At 37.2% G+C, this 12,737-nt stretch overlaps 3 protein-coding genes across 4 annotated transcripts; 2 read left to right on the top strand and 1 right to left on the bottom strand.

Annotated features, from left to right (window-relative positions):
• Positions 1 to 90: 90 nt before the first annotated feature.
• Positions 91 to 1,326, top strand: msgn1 (mesogenin 1). The gene has a single exon (XM_014990811.2). The coding sequence runs from the start codon at positions 468 to 470 to the stop codon at positions 891 to 893; it is 426 nt and encodes a 141-aa protein (XP_014846297.1). The 5' UTR covers positions 91 to 467; the 3' UTR covers positions 894 to 1,326.
• Positions 1,327 to 2,056: 730 nt separating this feature from the next.
• On the top strand, positions 2,057 to 10,433 carry LOC106920045 (uncharacterized). 2 transcript variants are annotated; one of them, XM_014990816.2, is made up of 6 exons: positions 2,057 to 2,270; positions 4,179 to 4,255; positions 4,736 to 4,885; positions 5,028 to 5,186; positions 5,546 to 5,671; positions 9,103 to 10,433. In XM_014990816.2, the coding sequence occupies exons 2-6, from the start codon at positions 4,179 to 4,181 to the stop codon at positions 9,185 to 9,187; spliced, it is 597 nt and encodes a 198-aa protein (XP_014846302.2). In that variant the 5' UTR covers positions 2,057 to 2,270; the 3' UTR covers positions 9,188 to 10,433. The 2 variants fall into 2 exon arrangements, with proteins under 2 accessions (XP_014846302.2, XP_014846299.2); XM_014990813.2 differs by lacking the exon at positions 9,103 to 10,433 and adding an exon at positions 6,623 to 7,672.
• A 265-nt stretch (positions 10,434 to 10,698) lies between these two features.
• On the bottom strand, positions 10,699 to 12,536 carry mrps10 (mitochondrial ribosomal protein S10). Its single transcript, XM_014990812.2, has 7 exons — positions 12,410 to 12,536; positions 12,179 to 12,231; positions 11,691 to 11,760; positions 11,449 to 11,588; positions 11,254 to 11,362; positions 11,077 to 11,166; positions 10,699 to 10,982 (listed from the first exon to the last, which is right to left on the bottom strand). Exons 1-7 carry the CDS (start codon positions 12,479 to 12,481, stop codon positions 10,902 to 10,904), a joined length of 615 nt encoding a protein of 204 aa, XP_014846298.1. The 5' UTR covers positions 12,482 to 12,536; the 3' UTR covers positions 10,699 to 10,901.
• Between the last annotated feature and the right edge of the window lie 201 nt (positions 12,537 to 12,737).

Here is a 12,737-nt window from a genome sequence, read left to right as displayed (position 1 = left end):
GAATTAAACTTTCACGAATAAAGTGATGAGCTCCAACGTGGTGTTTGTTTGTGTAGTGAGGACACACGCAGGGCTGGCTTGTCAGAGCGGTGTGAATGCGTCAGGTGAAACGGCAGTCTTCATTAAGACACATCACATCAAACTGATAATTGTCGCTGTGCAGACTTTAGAGTAATTTCCCACAGAAGGAATCTAATTATTTTTCTTTCGATCACATTAACCGCCTGTTTGGCCTTGTTCACACCACGGTGATAACGAACCACGTCCCTTCGGGAAGGTCTCATTTTGGCACTTTAGTTGTTCTTTGAACTTTTTTTTTTTTTCTGAAGTTGTGAACCCATAAAGGTCCGGAGATCTGCTTCTATATAAAACGCGTTTGGCGAGGAAAAAAAAAGAAGAAGAAGAAGCTCACATTCTCTCAAGCCGCCTGTCATCCTCCTCGCTGTGCAGTAGTCTGGATTTCTAACATGGACCTGGAAGATGTCACGGCTTCTATTCTATCTGATTGGGAGATCCTTGAGAGTGCCTCTGGAGAAAATCCGGAGTCCGTCTGTCCGGAGTCCCCCCTGGATTCTTCGCTGTGCTCCTCACCGGAGATTTGCTTCCCCATCTCCAAAGAGGAGATTAAGGATTTATCCTTTGGCTGCGCCGGACGCAAAGAGACTCCGCCGGGGCAAAGGCAGAGCAAAACAAAGATGTCCGTGAAAAGGCGCATGAAGGCCAGCGAGAGGGAGAAGATGCGGATGAGAAGCTTGGCAGAGGCTCTGCACCAGCTCCGCGACTACCTTCCGCCGGATTACAGCAAGAGAGGCCAGCCCTTGACCAAGATCCAGACGCTTAAATACACCATCGAGTACATCAACAAGCTTTCTGACATCCTGAGCCATGCGTAATGGACGCACCGTGGAGCGCTTTTACGCAACATGCCATCGCTCATCTGGACCCCTTTTTGAACTTAGATGTTTCACTTTTCATCATAATAACTTTGAGGTCTGTCTTACTTGACAGTCTTTTGGGGTTTTTTTCTTTACTGTAAATATTGCTTGGGCACTTGGAAAGTATTTGTATATGAGGCTGCCCCTTTTCTGGAATTGTGAATTCAGTTTTTAGTTTACAGTCTAGGCTATTTAGTTGTTACTAGAATAGAATGAGCTTGGCCAAATTATTTGCTATTATTATTTTTTTGCTGAACAGATATAAGAGAGAACATATTTTTCCAATGATTTGAATCCCTTAATTGTGTTTTGTTCTAATGTTCACGTTTTCTTGTTTGCAAAGCCATTAGTTTGTGTTTGTGTGAATAACAAGGCTGTTCAAAGTATTTGAGTCACACAACAGTTTTTTGTGTTCACCCTTTCTTCCTTGTTTGTTGATAAGTTTTAAATAAAAATAATTTGTTGAAATTGTGGTTCAGTTCAGTTATCCAGACGTCATTATGAACTCGGGATCTGTCTTAGTTTGATCATTTTTCCATTCTCAGTTTTTGTGATTTTTATGTAAATATTGTTTGGTAATATTTCTGTAAATATTATGGCAAGTTCTTTTTAGACAAATATGTTTCTCATTTTCCTCCTCAGATTTGATAGAGCTGTAGATGGTATAAAAAACAACGTTGCTATTTTTGAAAGAAAATTTTGCTCACCGGATTTAAGAAAAAAAAAAACCATAATTTTCAAATCCTGATTTAATCCCTTATTTTTTCTTTTTAATGACAGAAATAGTGTAAAAGATGTTAAATATTGTGTTGCTATGAAGTGCAAATATATAAGCTGAGTTCAGGTTAACAATTTCTAAATGCTTCTGAAACAGAGAGGACACCTTCATTTTGAGCCGATCCTCTGTAAGTATTTTTTGTATTTTTCCCCTGTTTCTAAAATAATTAATTTTCGAAATATTCAATGAAAATATCTATTCAATTTGTGATTCAATGTGATTCAGTATTATACAGGGAGACAATTGCTTTCACGTCAGAAAATTCTGCCAATCAAAATAAAAATATTTGGAAGGCAGGTGGCGATCAGCCAATCAAAATCAATTCTTATCCCAATGGGCGGGACTCTAACCCTGACGTCTCTCACACAAAGAAATCTCAACCTAGGATGTCTGGCGAAGCCGCCATTTCAAAACGCTTAGGAATTATAGGACCTGTTGGAAATTTTCTATACCTATATTTTTATTTTTCTACCATATTTTTATTTTGACTAGCAAGTAGAACATTTAATACCCTTTTTAAAAAAAAGAAATATATCTTTCCTGTACGACCAATAGGGGTAAGTAATGTCTCCTATTTTCATTTGCCCGAAGCAGTAGAAATAATTAGAAATAACAGAAACGCCCCTTTTCTGCTTAGCTTTAATTGTGCTCATTACACACACAGTGTTTATTTTTTATTTTTAATTGGGGCTATTGTTCATAAAATGTTTAGAAATTTGCTCCATAACCTAGAAGACATTGACTTACTTAGTTAGGGATTTTAGCTAATTCCAGGAATTAGCCAGAGCCTTTCAACGTTTTTTGGACAGTTTAATCCAACCTCTTCTGACCAGGTGATGGTATTATATGTTGCCAAATATTGTGAGGTATTGTGTAGCATATTAGCTGAATCCAAGTCGTATTAGTTGCTGCAGGATAAATATTACAGGCTAATACTGCACCAGCTGCCCGTTAAGATCAAGATAAGAATGCTTCCATTACGTTCGAGGTGTCCTCTTGCCATAGTTACTCTACTTAAAGGTTACATTTTTATGTCATGTATTTTTATTAGCCAAAAACCAACTAATAACAGCGGCGTTTAACACTTGAATCTAACATACCAGGCGTATTAGCTCATAGATATAGACAACGAGAAATATTCTTGTTTGCTATTAAAAAAAGAGCAACAGTTAAGTGTTTCCCTTAATCTGGAAGTAAAAACTATAAATTTGTCGTGTGTTCTGTGTACCATAAAGCAAGGCTCAAGACTTCAGAAACTGTACCGTACATTGTGTACAGTAGAAGCCCATTTAGGTCCTGGAATAATGTTATTCCTGAAGTATTCAACAATACTTCTATAAAAAAAGATGTGAAATAAAATGGGCTTATAATAATTTCTGGTATGTTGTTTTTAAATGTGTAAATCTATGTGTTGTATTGCATTTCGTTGATAGTGCTGAGCAGTAGGGGGTTCTCTTTGTCAGATGATATTTGAATAGGGTTCAGAGACATTCTGGGAAAGTATGGAATCTGATTTCCATGTCCATTTTCCAGTATGGGATACAAATATTGAATACAAGTAGATACTTTTAGATTTTTTTTCCCCTGTCCTGTTGTCTAACCACACATCTATCAGTAATGCTTCCTCTCTCCATCCATTTGTCCATCTTGGTATTCATAATTTAAATTAACTAAAACAATAACAATGATAACTCTTGAAATTTGAGTTTGGAAAATGTGTAGGAAATTGTTTCAAATAAAGACAGCCACTCCCTAATCTTCCTCATCCATTATTTTTGTTATCAAACATCGAGGCTCTTTCCTGCTGAAATACAAACAAAGTTATTGTAATTCAGCCTCAGTTTGTTATCTGGTTGAGGTTCTTGTGGACAACCAACCTCTCAGATTACAGGATCATCTGGTCACACTGGTCCACTTTGGATCAGGAGTCACCCTGATGATATATTTATACATTATCTCTACAGTAAGTCTGCCAAAGAAAGCATATTTTATCAGATTGTTTTTGGGGTTATTGCTCATTTTATAGTAATCTCTGAATATAAGTTTAATGATGACCTCTATTTTTTATGATATATGCATAAAAGTGGCCCATTTTTTCACTTATTTTAATAGTTCTCTGCTACTCTAGCCAGCACATGCCACAGCAAATTTATGAGCACTTCCTCATCACTATCTAACAAAAATGTTATTAAAAAAAATAATAAATCAGTAAAATTAAACGTTATCTGTCTGTATCCTGCTTGATTACCTTGTAGCTGCAGGGGACATCCAGAAATTAGATGGATGATTACCTTTTCTTTTGTTCTAGACTTTAATTATGAGGCATAAAGTGTTCTTGAACAGTAGGTGTATTGTTTTAGATTATTGTGGCTTACTTATCTTTATTCATCTATCTGATATTAACATTCAAATTAAGATAAATAATCACCTTTGTAATGGTAATTGTCCTGTCTGACTGTTTTCAGATGGATTCAGACCCTGAACAGAATCCCAAAATGTCTAAGAATGAATCCCAGAGAGGTTCAGGTGACTTCAATTCCAGGTCTGTCCTGTGACGTCTTTTAGACTTCTGCTATAGTTGTGAAGACAACATGATCAGCTAGTGAGACCTTACAGCTATCTAGAAGTACATGTGTGAATGCACAAAATGGCATTGCTTTCTGTAGCATTTAACACACACTAAAGTATCCTATTCTGATGTGAGCACCGTCATCTGTAATATCTGACATGGTTGATATTCAGCAAAAATACTCTACAAATTCGTTTTACAAGCTACACTGAGCAAGCATTACTCATCAGTGGTCTTTTTATCTATAAATGGATCACTGCATAACAACGCTCAATGCCTCAAAAATAAAAATCTTTCTCGTCATACAAAACTTTACCATTTTCAAACCAAAGGACAGCTTTTTCTGTTATGATTAAAAAGAAAACATGTAGCTGTTAACTATAAACGTTTGTTGTAAATATGAAGCACTATATAATCTGAACTGGAGGAGTGGCTTCTGTCTTCCTGTCGCAGGGGACAAGGATCCAAAGGCCGTGGTCGTGGGGGCCGTATGGGCCGAGGCGGTATGCGAGGGGGCCGAGGCGTAGTCAAAGCTTTTGGTCCACCAGGACGTGGGAGAGGCCGAGGGAAAGATGGAGCCATGAATGGATTTGGACCCATGAGGTATTAATTTGGATACGTTTACAAGTGTGCCCAGAGTTTTGTACCATGTACTCTCTCCAGGTGTTAGTGGACTGTTTAACTCTTTTTGTTTGATACGTTCCATGAGGGGAGTAGTAGTTGACCCTATGCCTTTCTGTTGCAGAGGAATGGGGAGGATGCGACCTTATCCAGACCTCAGAGGCCACCGTGGGAGGGGAGGACCAATGGGTATGGGTCCTCCACCTCCTCTCCCTCCCCCTCCCCGTCCTCCTCCGCTTCCTCCCCCTATGCACTTCCGAGCCCCCTTTCCACCCATGCCAAGGTAACTTCCTGACACTGTTTTATACAGTACATAAATGTAGTTCAGCTTATGTTTTAGTGTCGATTCACATCATCATCTTCAGGTACATTCCAGACAGATGGGTCCAACTCATAACTTTAATCCAAGTTTTTCTTTTTTTAGATGACTCTCCAGAATCTTTGTATTATTTCTTTTCAAGCTATTTTTTGGCAAATTATAGAAATATCACACACTCCTCTGTTGTTGCTCGTTCACTTTTTTATAGTAAAAGTTTTCGTTTTAAGTGAGCTTAGATTTGTTTCCACAATGAACAGCTTCAAGAAATGATCTTATTTGTTCACCGAAACATTAATGGTTTTGCTTGTTCTGTTTTTTTAAAGGCATGGACCACCTCCACTCCCACCTCCATGTCACCCTGGTTTCAGAGGGCGCCCACCACACCCACGAGGCAGAGGCATGCCACCACCTGGCCCTCCACGCCACTTCCTCCCTCGCGGACCAAGAGGGTAAGACTTGTTTCAGCTCTAATTTACACCTTAACTCGTCGCTTTACATTTATTCCCTTTTTGTTGTCACACTTATGAGATCCTTTACTCCCTGTGGGACCTTTTCCTCCCAACCTGTTCCAGTGCTTAACTGGTGCTAAAGCATGCTAAGTTTATTGTGCTTCCACTGGCACAGTCAGGCAGTGGACTTTAAAAATTGGGAGCTTCAGTTTTGTTTTGTTGTTGATTGGTCAAATTAAAAAGAGTAAAATACACAAAGTATTCACCAACAGTGCAGAGGTAGTGATGCTAGGGCATCTTTTTGCGAGGATCCTGGGATAAATAACATTAGTGGTTAACACTGTGATTCCACTATGTAAAAACATAATAAAACGGGAAGAATCAAACTTTAACTGGATGAGACGTCTATAAAGACATATTGACACAACTGTGATTTGGCTCTGCGGTGGTGGAGAAGTGAAGCTGCTTTTTTACAACCCCAGTTAAGAACTGGCTGTAGCACCAGCCATCCTTTTCAACTGGAACCTGTTTGGTGGAAAAGCCCTGAGTAAAGATTCTAACGTCTTCTTTTTCTCTTAAACCTGCTTTATTTATAAATTTAACTTGCCCAAATCTTTTTTTTTAAATTTGATCATATACTATAAAAAAATGACAGCATTATTATATATATATATATATATATATATTATATTATTATATTATATATATATTATGACAACAAACCTCCAGCTAGTTGTTAATTGAGTCTTTAAAAAGAAACAGAAATTTATTACCATCATGAAGCCAAGCTATTTTACCAGTGCATGACTGACGGAACTGAAAAACGCATCTTTTGCTTCTCACATGTACAGAGTTGATTGAGAATAGTTTAGAGATGGCTGCTCTTACCAGAGTTTGCCCCCTATTGGCCAAAGCCAAGTATCCAATGTGTGATTTTATCCTTTTACACAGCTACCACAATGGACCGGTCTCTCCTCCGCCTCACCCCCCACCTGGCAGAGGCCAGAGGTGGCCAGGCCCCCCTGGTGGCCACCGATTTTAACACAGTCTGAACTAAAATCTATAGAATGACTACCTGTTATTGCAGGACTGACCTAAAATGGAGGAGGGAATGAATCGTCCCTGAACTATGTGTCATACAGCATTGAATATCTATAAAACAGTCTGTGGCCAAGTATCATTGGTATTGTTTTCTGGCGAAGAAAGGAAACTTACTTGTTCCACATAACATGATGCATAACTTGGCAATGTGAAAGCATTAACACATTGTGTTGCTCATAAATAATGTTGGCACTGCAGAGACTTTGATATTGTCAAAAGCTGTTCGTAGTTGAACTCGTTGTTCTCAAAGAGGAAAAAAAAAATGTTTCGTAAATGTTCTGTTATTCTTGTCACCTGTTAGCCTTAACATTTTTCCTGATTTCTAAATAAAGACTTAAAAAAATGGTGACACTGTATATTTAAAGGTGGGAGAAGAGGGAGAAAAAAGTGCTGTACCCTCAAGGATTAATGTTACACCCTGGACCTCCCTTGTATTTCCTTTTGTTACATCAAGATAGTTATGTATTATGTCTCAAAATAGTGCAACAGATATTGTTAAACACTTGCTCATTTTGTCAAGTGACAAGACAACATTGAATTTGTCAAGTATTCGTGAATATTTACTTTTATAATATCTTAAATGTGCAGCTATTTTAAGTTATGAGTACTGCTATTTGAAAGATTCATGTTGTTTCCAGCAATCTATTGTGAAATGACACTAAAGCATTATACATAAATAGTATACTGAAGAAATTTATACAGTAATTCCATTTTATTTATATTCACTCTAGTTAAGTAGAAGTTACTCTTTACTCTGTTTTAGTTTTTGAGGTGTTACTTCACTATTCATTGTAATTAACATCACTTTTGTGAACCTGTGAATGTGTTTTATGAAAACGTTTCAGATATGAGATAGTCGTGAAAGAAAACAAAAATAAAACAAAAAATTAATAAACTCTACTTCTGCTTATTTGTTATTCACAAACAGGTTTGAGAGTTTGAGGCGATTTTCTTGTCAGTGCCTTGCAAAAGTCTGTCACGTTGCAACCACATACTCCAATGAACATTATTGGGATTTTGTGTGGTAGACAAACTCTAGGTAGCATACAATTGTGAACTGGAAAACAATGCTTGATTTTCAAACTTTTTAACAAATAAAAATCTGAAAAATGTGGATGTCCAGTAGTTTTCACCCCTCATCTGAATAAACCCATTTTCACTGGAACTGCAGTCTTTTATGGTACGCTCCCACCGTTTTTATTTTTTTCCCACTTTCTACTTCACAATTATGTGCTACTGTTTGTTGGTGTGGCATAAAATACTACATATACTTCAGAATTTATCACAAATATGAAAGATACAAATTTCTTTGCAAGACAAAATGAGTCACATTTTCAGTGCGAGCCTATATTTTATACTTACTTGAATATATTTTATCCATGTAACTTCAGAGATGAACTTTATGAATGCTTAGATGGAAATATTTTATTCACTTTTCCGGTAGGGAAAAAGATTGTATGTAATGTAGCACATACATGTATTATATCATCACATCTGTTTATGTGGTTCAGCTTAAGTTACAGTTACGGGCAAAATAAAAAAGAGAATCAAATATGTCTATATATGCTATCTGGAGAGTTTTATAAGAGGTGTGTTTTTGAATGCTAATGTTACTGGAGGACGAAGGACCGCTTCAATATCAAGGCTTTGAAATGCTCATGTCATGATACAAGAATCAGTGGTAGCATGTCTAAAAGGAGGATATCATCCCGAAAGGATAAACTCACTGAGATGAGTAAGCACTATACATTTTCTGGCTGTTTTAAGAAAAAAAAGATATGCTGTTACATTCATGTATGCTGTAAATGTGATCAGGGTCCTTAGATGATATCAGCACTGTAATAGCTCTGGTCTTATTTCTCACTCAGTCGCTTTTGAAGTTTTGGCATCTAGTTGTATCAACAAATTACTAAAATAAGTGAAAATATATTTGGTTATCAGAATGTCACATATACAACATAAGCTCTTTATCTCTGTTCATCTCTGAGCCCTATTTAGGATGGCTAATTTCTTCAAATAAGACAAGCATTGCTCAATTGAAATCATATGATTTATTTAATCCAAACAAGGACTTTTAATCCTCTTCTAGATGAGTGTTTTTATACTTCCAACCATAGAGATGCTGCAGAATGATTAACTTCTTCTGCAGACCCAAGGGCGGTATCAAATCCAGGTGCAGCCCCCTCCCATCATCTGTTTATCTCCATCTCTTCAGCTCTTTCAGCAGTTTTTTTTTAATTTTTTTTGCTCTTTCTTCCACCTCTGCAGTCCCCTCTCATGTCTCTAACTGTGGTTGATTATAACAGACTGACTGTTGTTGTCTCCTGAAGGGGGGCACACAGTACAGTTAACCTCCCTGGCCCCAGGAGCCCAGACCCTCCCTCACATCCCTCCTCTCCTTCACCAGCAGCGTGACACCTGAGAAAACGCGACGCCTCAATTGACAAGGTGAGCCTCGTCTTTTGTCTTTAATGCCTCTCCGACAAAGAGAGATTTTTTTTTCTTTCTCAACTATATTTGAGTTTCATCACATATGGAAAGATGCTAAGTATTTATGGGTTAAACTCCTATGCTTCAGTGCCTTTTTTTATGAAATAAAGAGGCATCCCAGTAAAGAAAAGCGCACTGATGGCTTTAAGCTTTATGGAGCTGCACAGAATATCAAATTCTAATTGTCATCTCATTGTGTGCAGTATTGTAACTACAAAATGCTGTTTAGATGTAATATTTGGAATGGGCGTATTTTAAGTGCCATGCATGCAAATTCTGCATTTCAGGAAAATGCAGGTTGATCGTGTAAAACAATACTATAGCAATTATATGCTTTTCTGATATACACACACCGTATTTTCCGCACTATAAGGCGCACCTACAAACCTTAAATTTCCTCAAAAGCCGACAGTGCGCCTTATAATCCGGTGCGCCTTATATATGGACCAATATTGAGCCACAACAGGTCTAGCAACTATGGTAAGCAGCCGCCAACTTCATTTTCGCCCATAGAAGAAGAAGCGTGTGGTGCATGCTGGGATAGTTGTCAGAATGCTGGTTTGTTAATAAAGTTTTACTGACCTATCTACCTACCGACAGTCTAGAATCAGGTCGTCTGCAGGTCATTTAGCACCACTTTCTCCATGAACATGCTGTGTGCGAACTGAGAAGGGTGACCATCGTCTGGCCACGCCCCGGTCCAGTCGCAGGAGGCTCTCCTAACCGACCGGAGTCGGACTGTTTTGTTGACATTCACCTTAGTGCAGCTCTATCTAGTGGATGCATAACGTAACTCCAGCCTCTACTGTAGGGTCTATTCTATGCGCCTTATAATGCGGTGCGCCTTATATATGAAAAAAGTTTTAAAATAAGGCCATTCATTGAAGGTGCGCCTTACAATCCGGTGCGCCTTATAGTGCGGAAAATAAGGTATGTAAAGTTAACATGATCTACAAAGGTGACCCATTCAAGAAAAAGCTGATGACCATATTGCACTTATGTGCCACTTAAAATGGGCATTAAAAGTTGGGAAAGGTTTATATACACAGGTGTTCATAAATCCAGCATTTATCATTTTATTTATTTCAAATTTATAAATCCCACTTTACATCATCTAACCAGTTGTCCAAACTAAAAATGTTGACACTTTGCATGTTTAACATAGATAATAAGCAAGTTATGTTTTAATTCTCTCATGTAATGTCAGTTATTTAAAGTGTGCATGTTATTTTTCATTACTGCTAAAAGCTGCATATTTAGAACTTTGTACTGTGATGTCTGTGTGCCAAGAATTTAATAAACACACACAAAAAAATAAATGTGTGCAGGTCTTTTTTTGTATGAGAGTATGATATAAAGAAAAATTAACAACTTCAACAACAAATAATCAATGTATTATATCAACATCATAACTAATAAAAAAACACGCTTCCATGTAAGATTTGATTCAGAATTTTACTTAGAAATGAATGTTTACACACAGAAATGAACCAAACAACAATAACGTGTTTAACACATTAATAAATGGGTACAAAATATGAAGCTAAGGTTCAGTAATCTGCTATGTTTAGAAATATTACAGCATTACCTGCGTACAACCAGTTACACTTTTTCCAGTAAAGAAAATGCATTAGATGACCTATTTACTGGATTTGTCATCAATAGGGTGATCTTTCCACATGGGTTCAAGGATATGATCTGGAATCTTCTCCATAGCGGTCTGAAATGTGAACAGAGGAAAATAATTAAATATCATGCATAAATGATTAAGTCTTCGTAAACGATGCTGTTCTACTGGTTCTTCACTTCCTTACCTTTGTCACCTCCATGGCCACACCCTCAGGGAGGTTCCTCTGGATGTATTCAAGGTACACTTGTGCTGTGCAGCCTGTAACATGCAGTAGCTAAGAAGATGAACACAATAGTTATTAAAATCACTGCATTTTGTCACCGTTCATGATTGAATTTTGCTTAACAACTGAAGCCTCCACCTCAATAGAACGGTAGTGTGTCCTCATCTCATACTGAACCCTGTGCTTCTTGTAGATGTGCACTGACTTCAGCAATGTCAGTCTCTCTATATCCTTGGGAGGCTCAAAACTGGTAGAAAAGAGGAGTAAAAATCTTGATGTTACAAGGTGTATAATACTTGAATGAGCTTTTGATGTCCTGCCACTGAGACTCACACTTTGCCCATAGTGATGCCCAGCTCTTTAGCCGCCATCGTGGCAAAGAACTCATAGCTGTCCAGCACGGCTCTGTCATGAGCCTTGACCAGAACAACCACCTTCTGGAAGAGAGTGTCGGGCTCGTCTGTGACAGTGATCTGCATAGAAGACCACAAATTACAAATTTAACACCATCACTCTTTGGTAGAAATATTTTTATAATTAAGTTTGATGTTAAAATACAGAAAAATGCCACTTACTGTAAAAGGTGTTGAAGATAAATATGCGGCTGTGTGGAAGAAAGTGTTGGGTCTCTGTTGCAATTCGAACCTGCAGAGTGAAATATTACAGCTATATTAATTATAGAGGCCTGATTAAAATCTCAGAACTAGTATTGATTTTAAAGCTGCACTAAATAGGCACATCAAATGTGTTTTGAATTTTACTGACCTTGATTTAAGTTAAGATAACTCTTCAATACAGTTTTCAGGTATTGCTGCAGATTCATATCTGTTCTTTTCATCTATTTCTTTTGCCTAAATATTGAATACTTGTTTTCATAGTAATGCTTCATAATTTTCCCTTTATTTCTCATTTCCAATGTCCTTAAAACCTGAGAAATGTATACAACTTAACAAAAGAAGCTACTCAAAACTTTAATATAACGATAATTGCGTTTTAAACTGTTAAAATGTAGTAACATTACTCATTACTGTCTGAAAGCCAGCACAGAGTAAAATAAACTTACCGAGTTTGACTGCATTTCCTGTGATTGGAACAAGGTCCCAAACCTCTCGGTCCCTGTGAACAATAAAGTTAATTAGGTGCAAATGTATATATTGACATTCATGATGTTGAAGGAGCCAAGAGTGACCGAAATGGGGGATTCGAGGACCATTTTTATCAATCCAACGAACAATAATGTTTCTTAATTATTCAAACAGGATATTAAAAACAAGAAATGTTATCGTTAACATACCAACTGTGAAATTCCACCTAATATTTTAACTAAAGAGAATAATTCCCGTCTGACTACCAAGGGCGCAGCCATGTTTAGTAAGTAGTAAAAAAAAAAACCCTGCTTTTTTTTTTCTTTCTGCACTGCCCCCTTGTGTAGTGGAGCATACACTACATCGCCTGATTGACAAAAAATAAACAAAAAAACTTGTCAATGCCATCTTCATTTTTAGCAACAATTTTATGAGCATTACTTTATTCAGAACATGATTCATACAATTGAATAAATTAAAAATTTCAAAAGCTACTATCATCAATATTTGGATTATATTTTCTAACATTCAGTTTTA

This window comes from Poecilia mexicana, unplaced genomic scaffold (assembly GCF_051168715.1).
Source record: "Poecilia mexicana isolate PSO_F unplaced genomic scaffold, ASM5116871v1 scaffold_21, whole genome shotgun sequence".
Classification (NCBI taxonomy): domain Eukaryota; kingdom Metazoa; phylum Chordata; class Actinopteri; order Cyprinodontiformes; family Poeciliidae; genus Poecilia; species Poecilia mexicana.
This window is presented reverse-complemented; position numbering and strand designations above follow the sequence as displayed.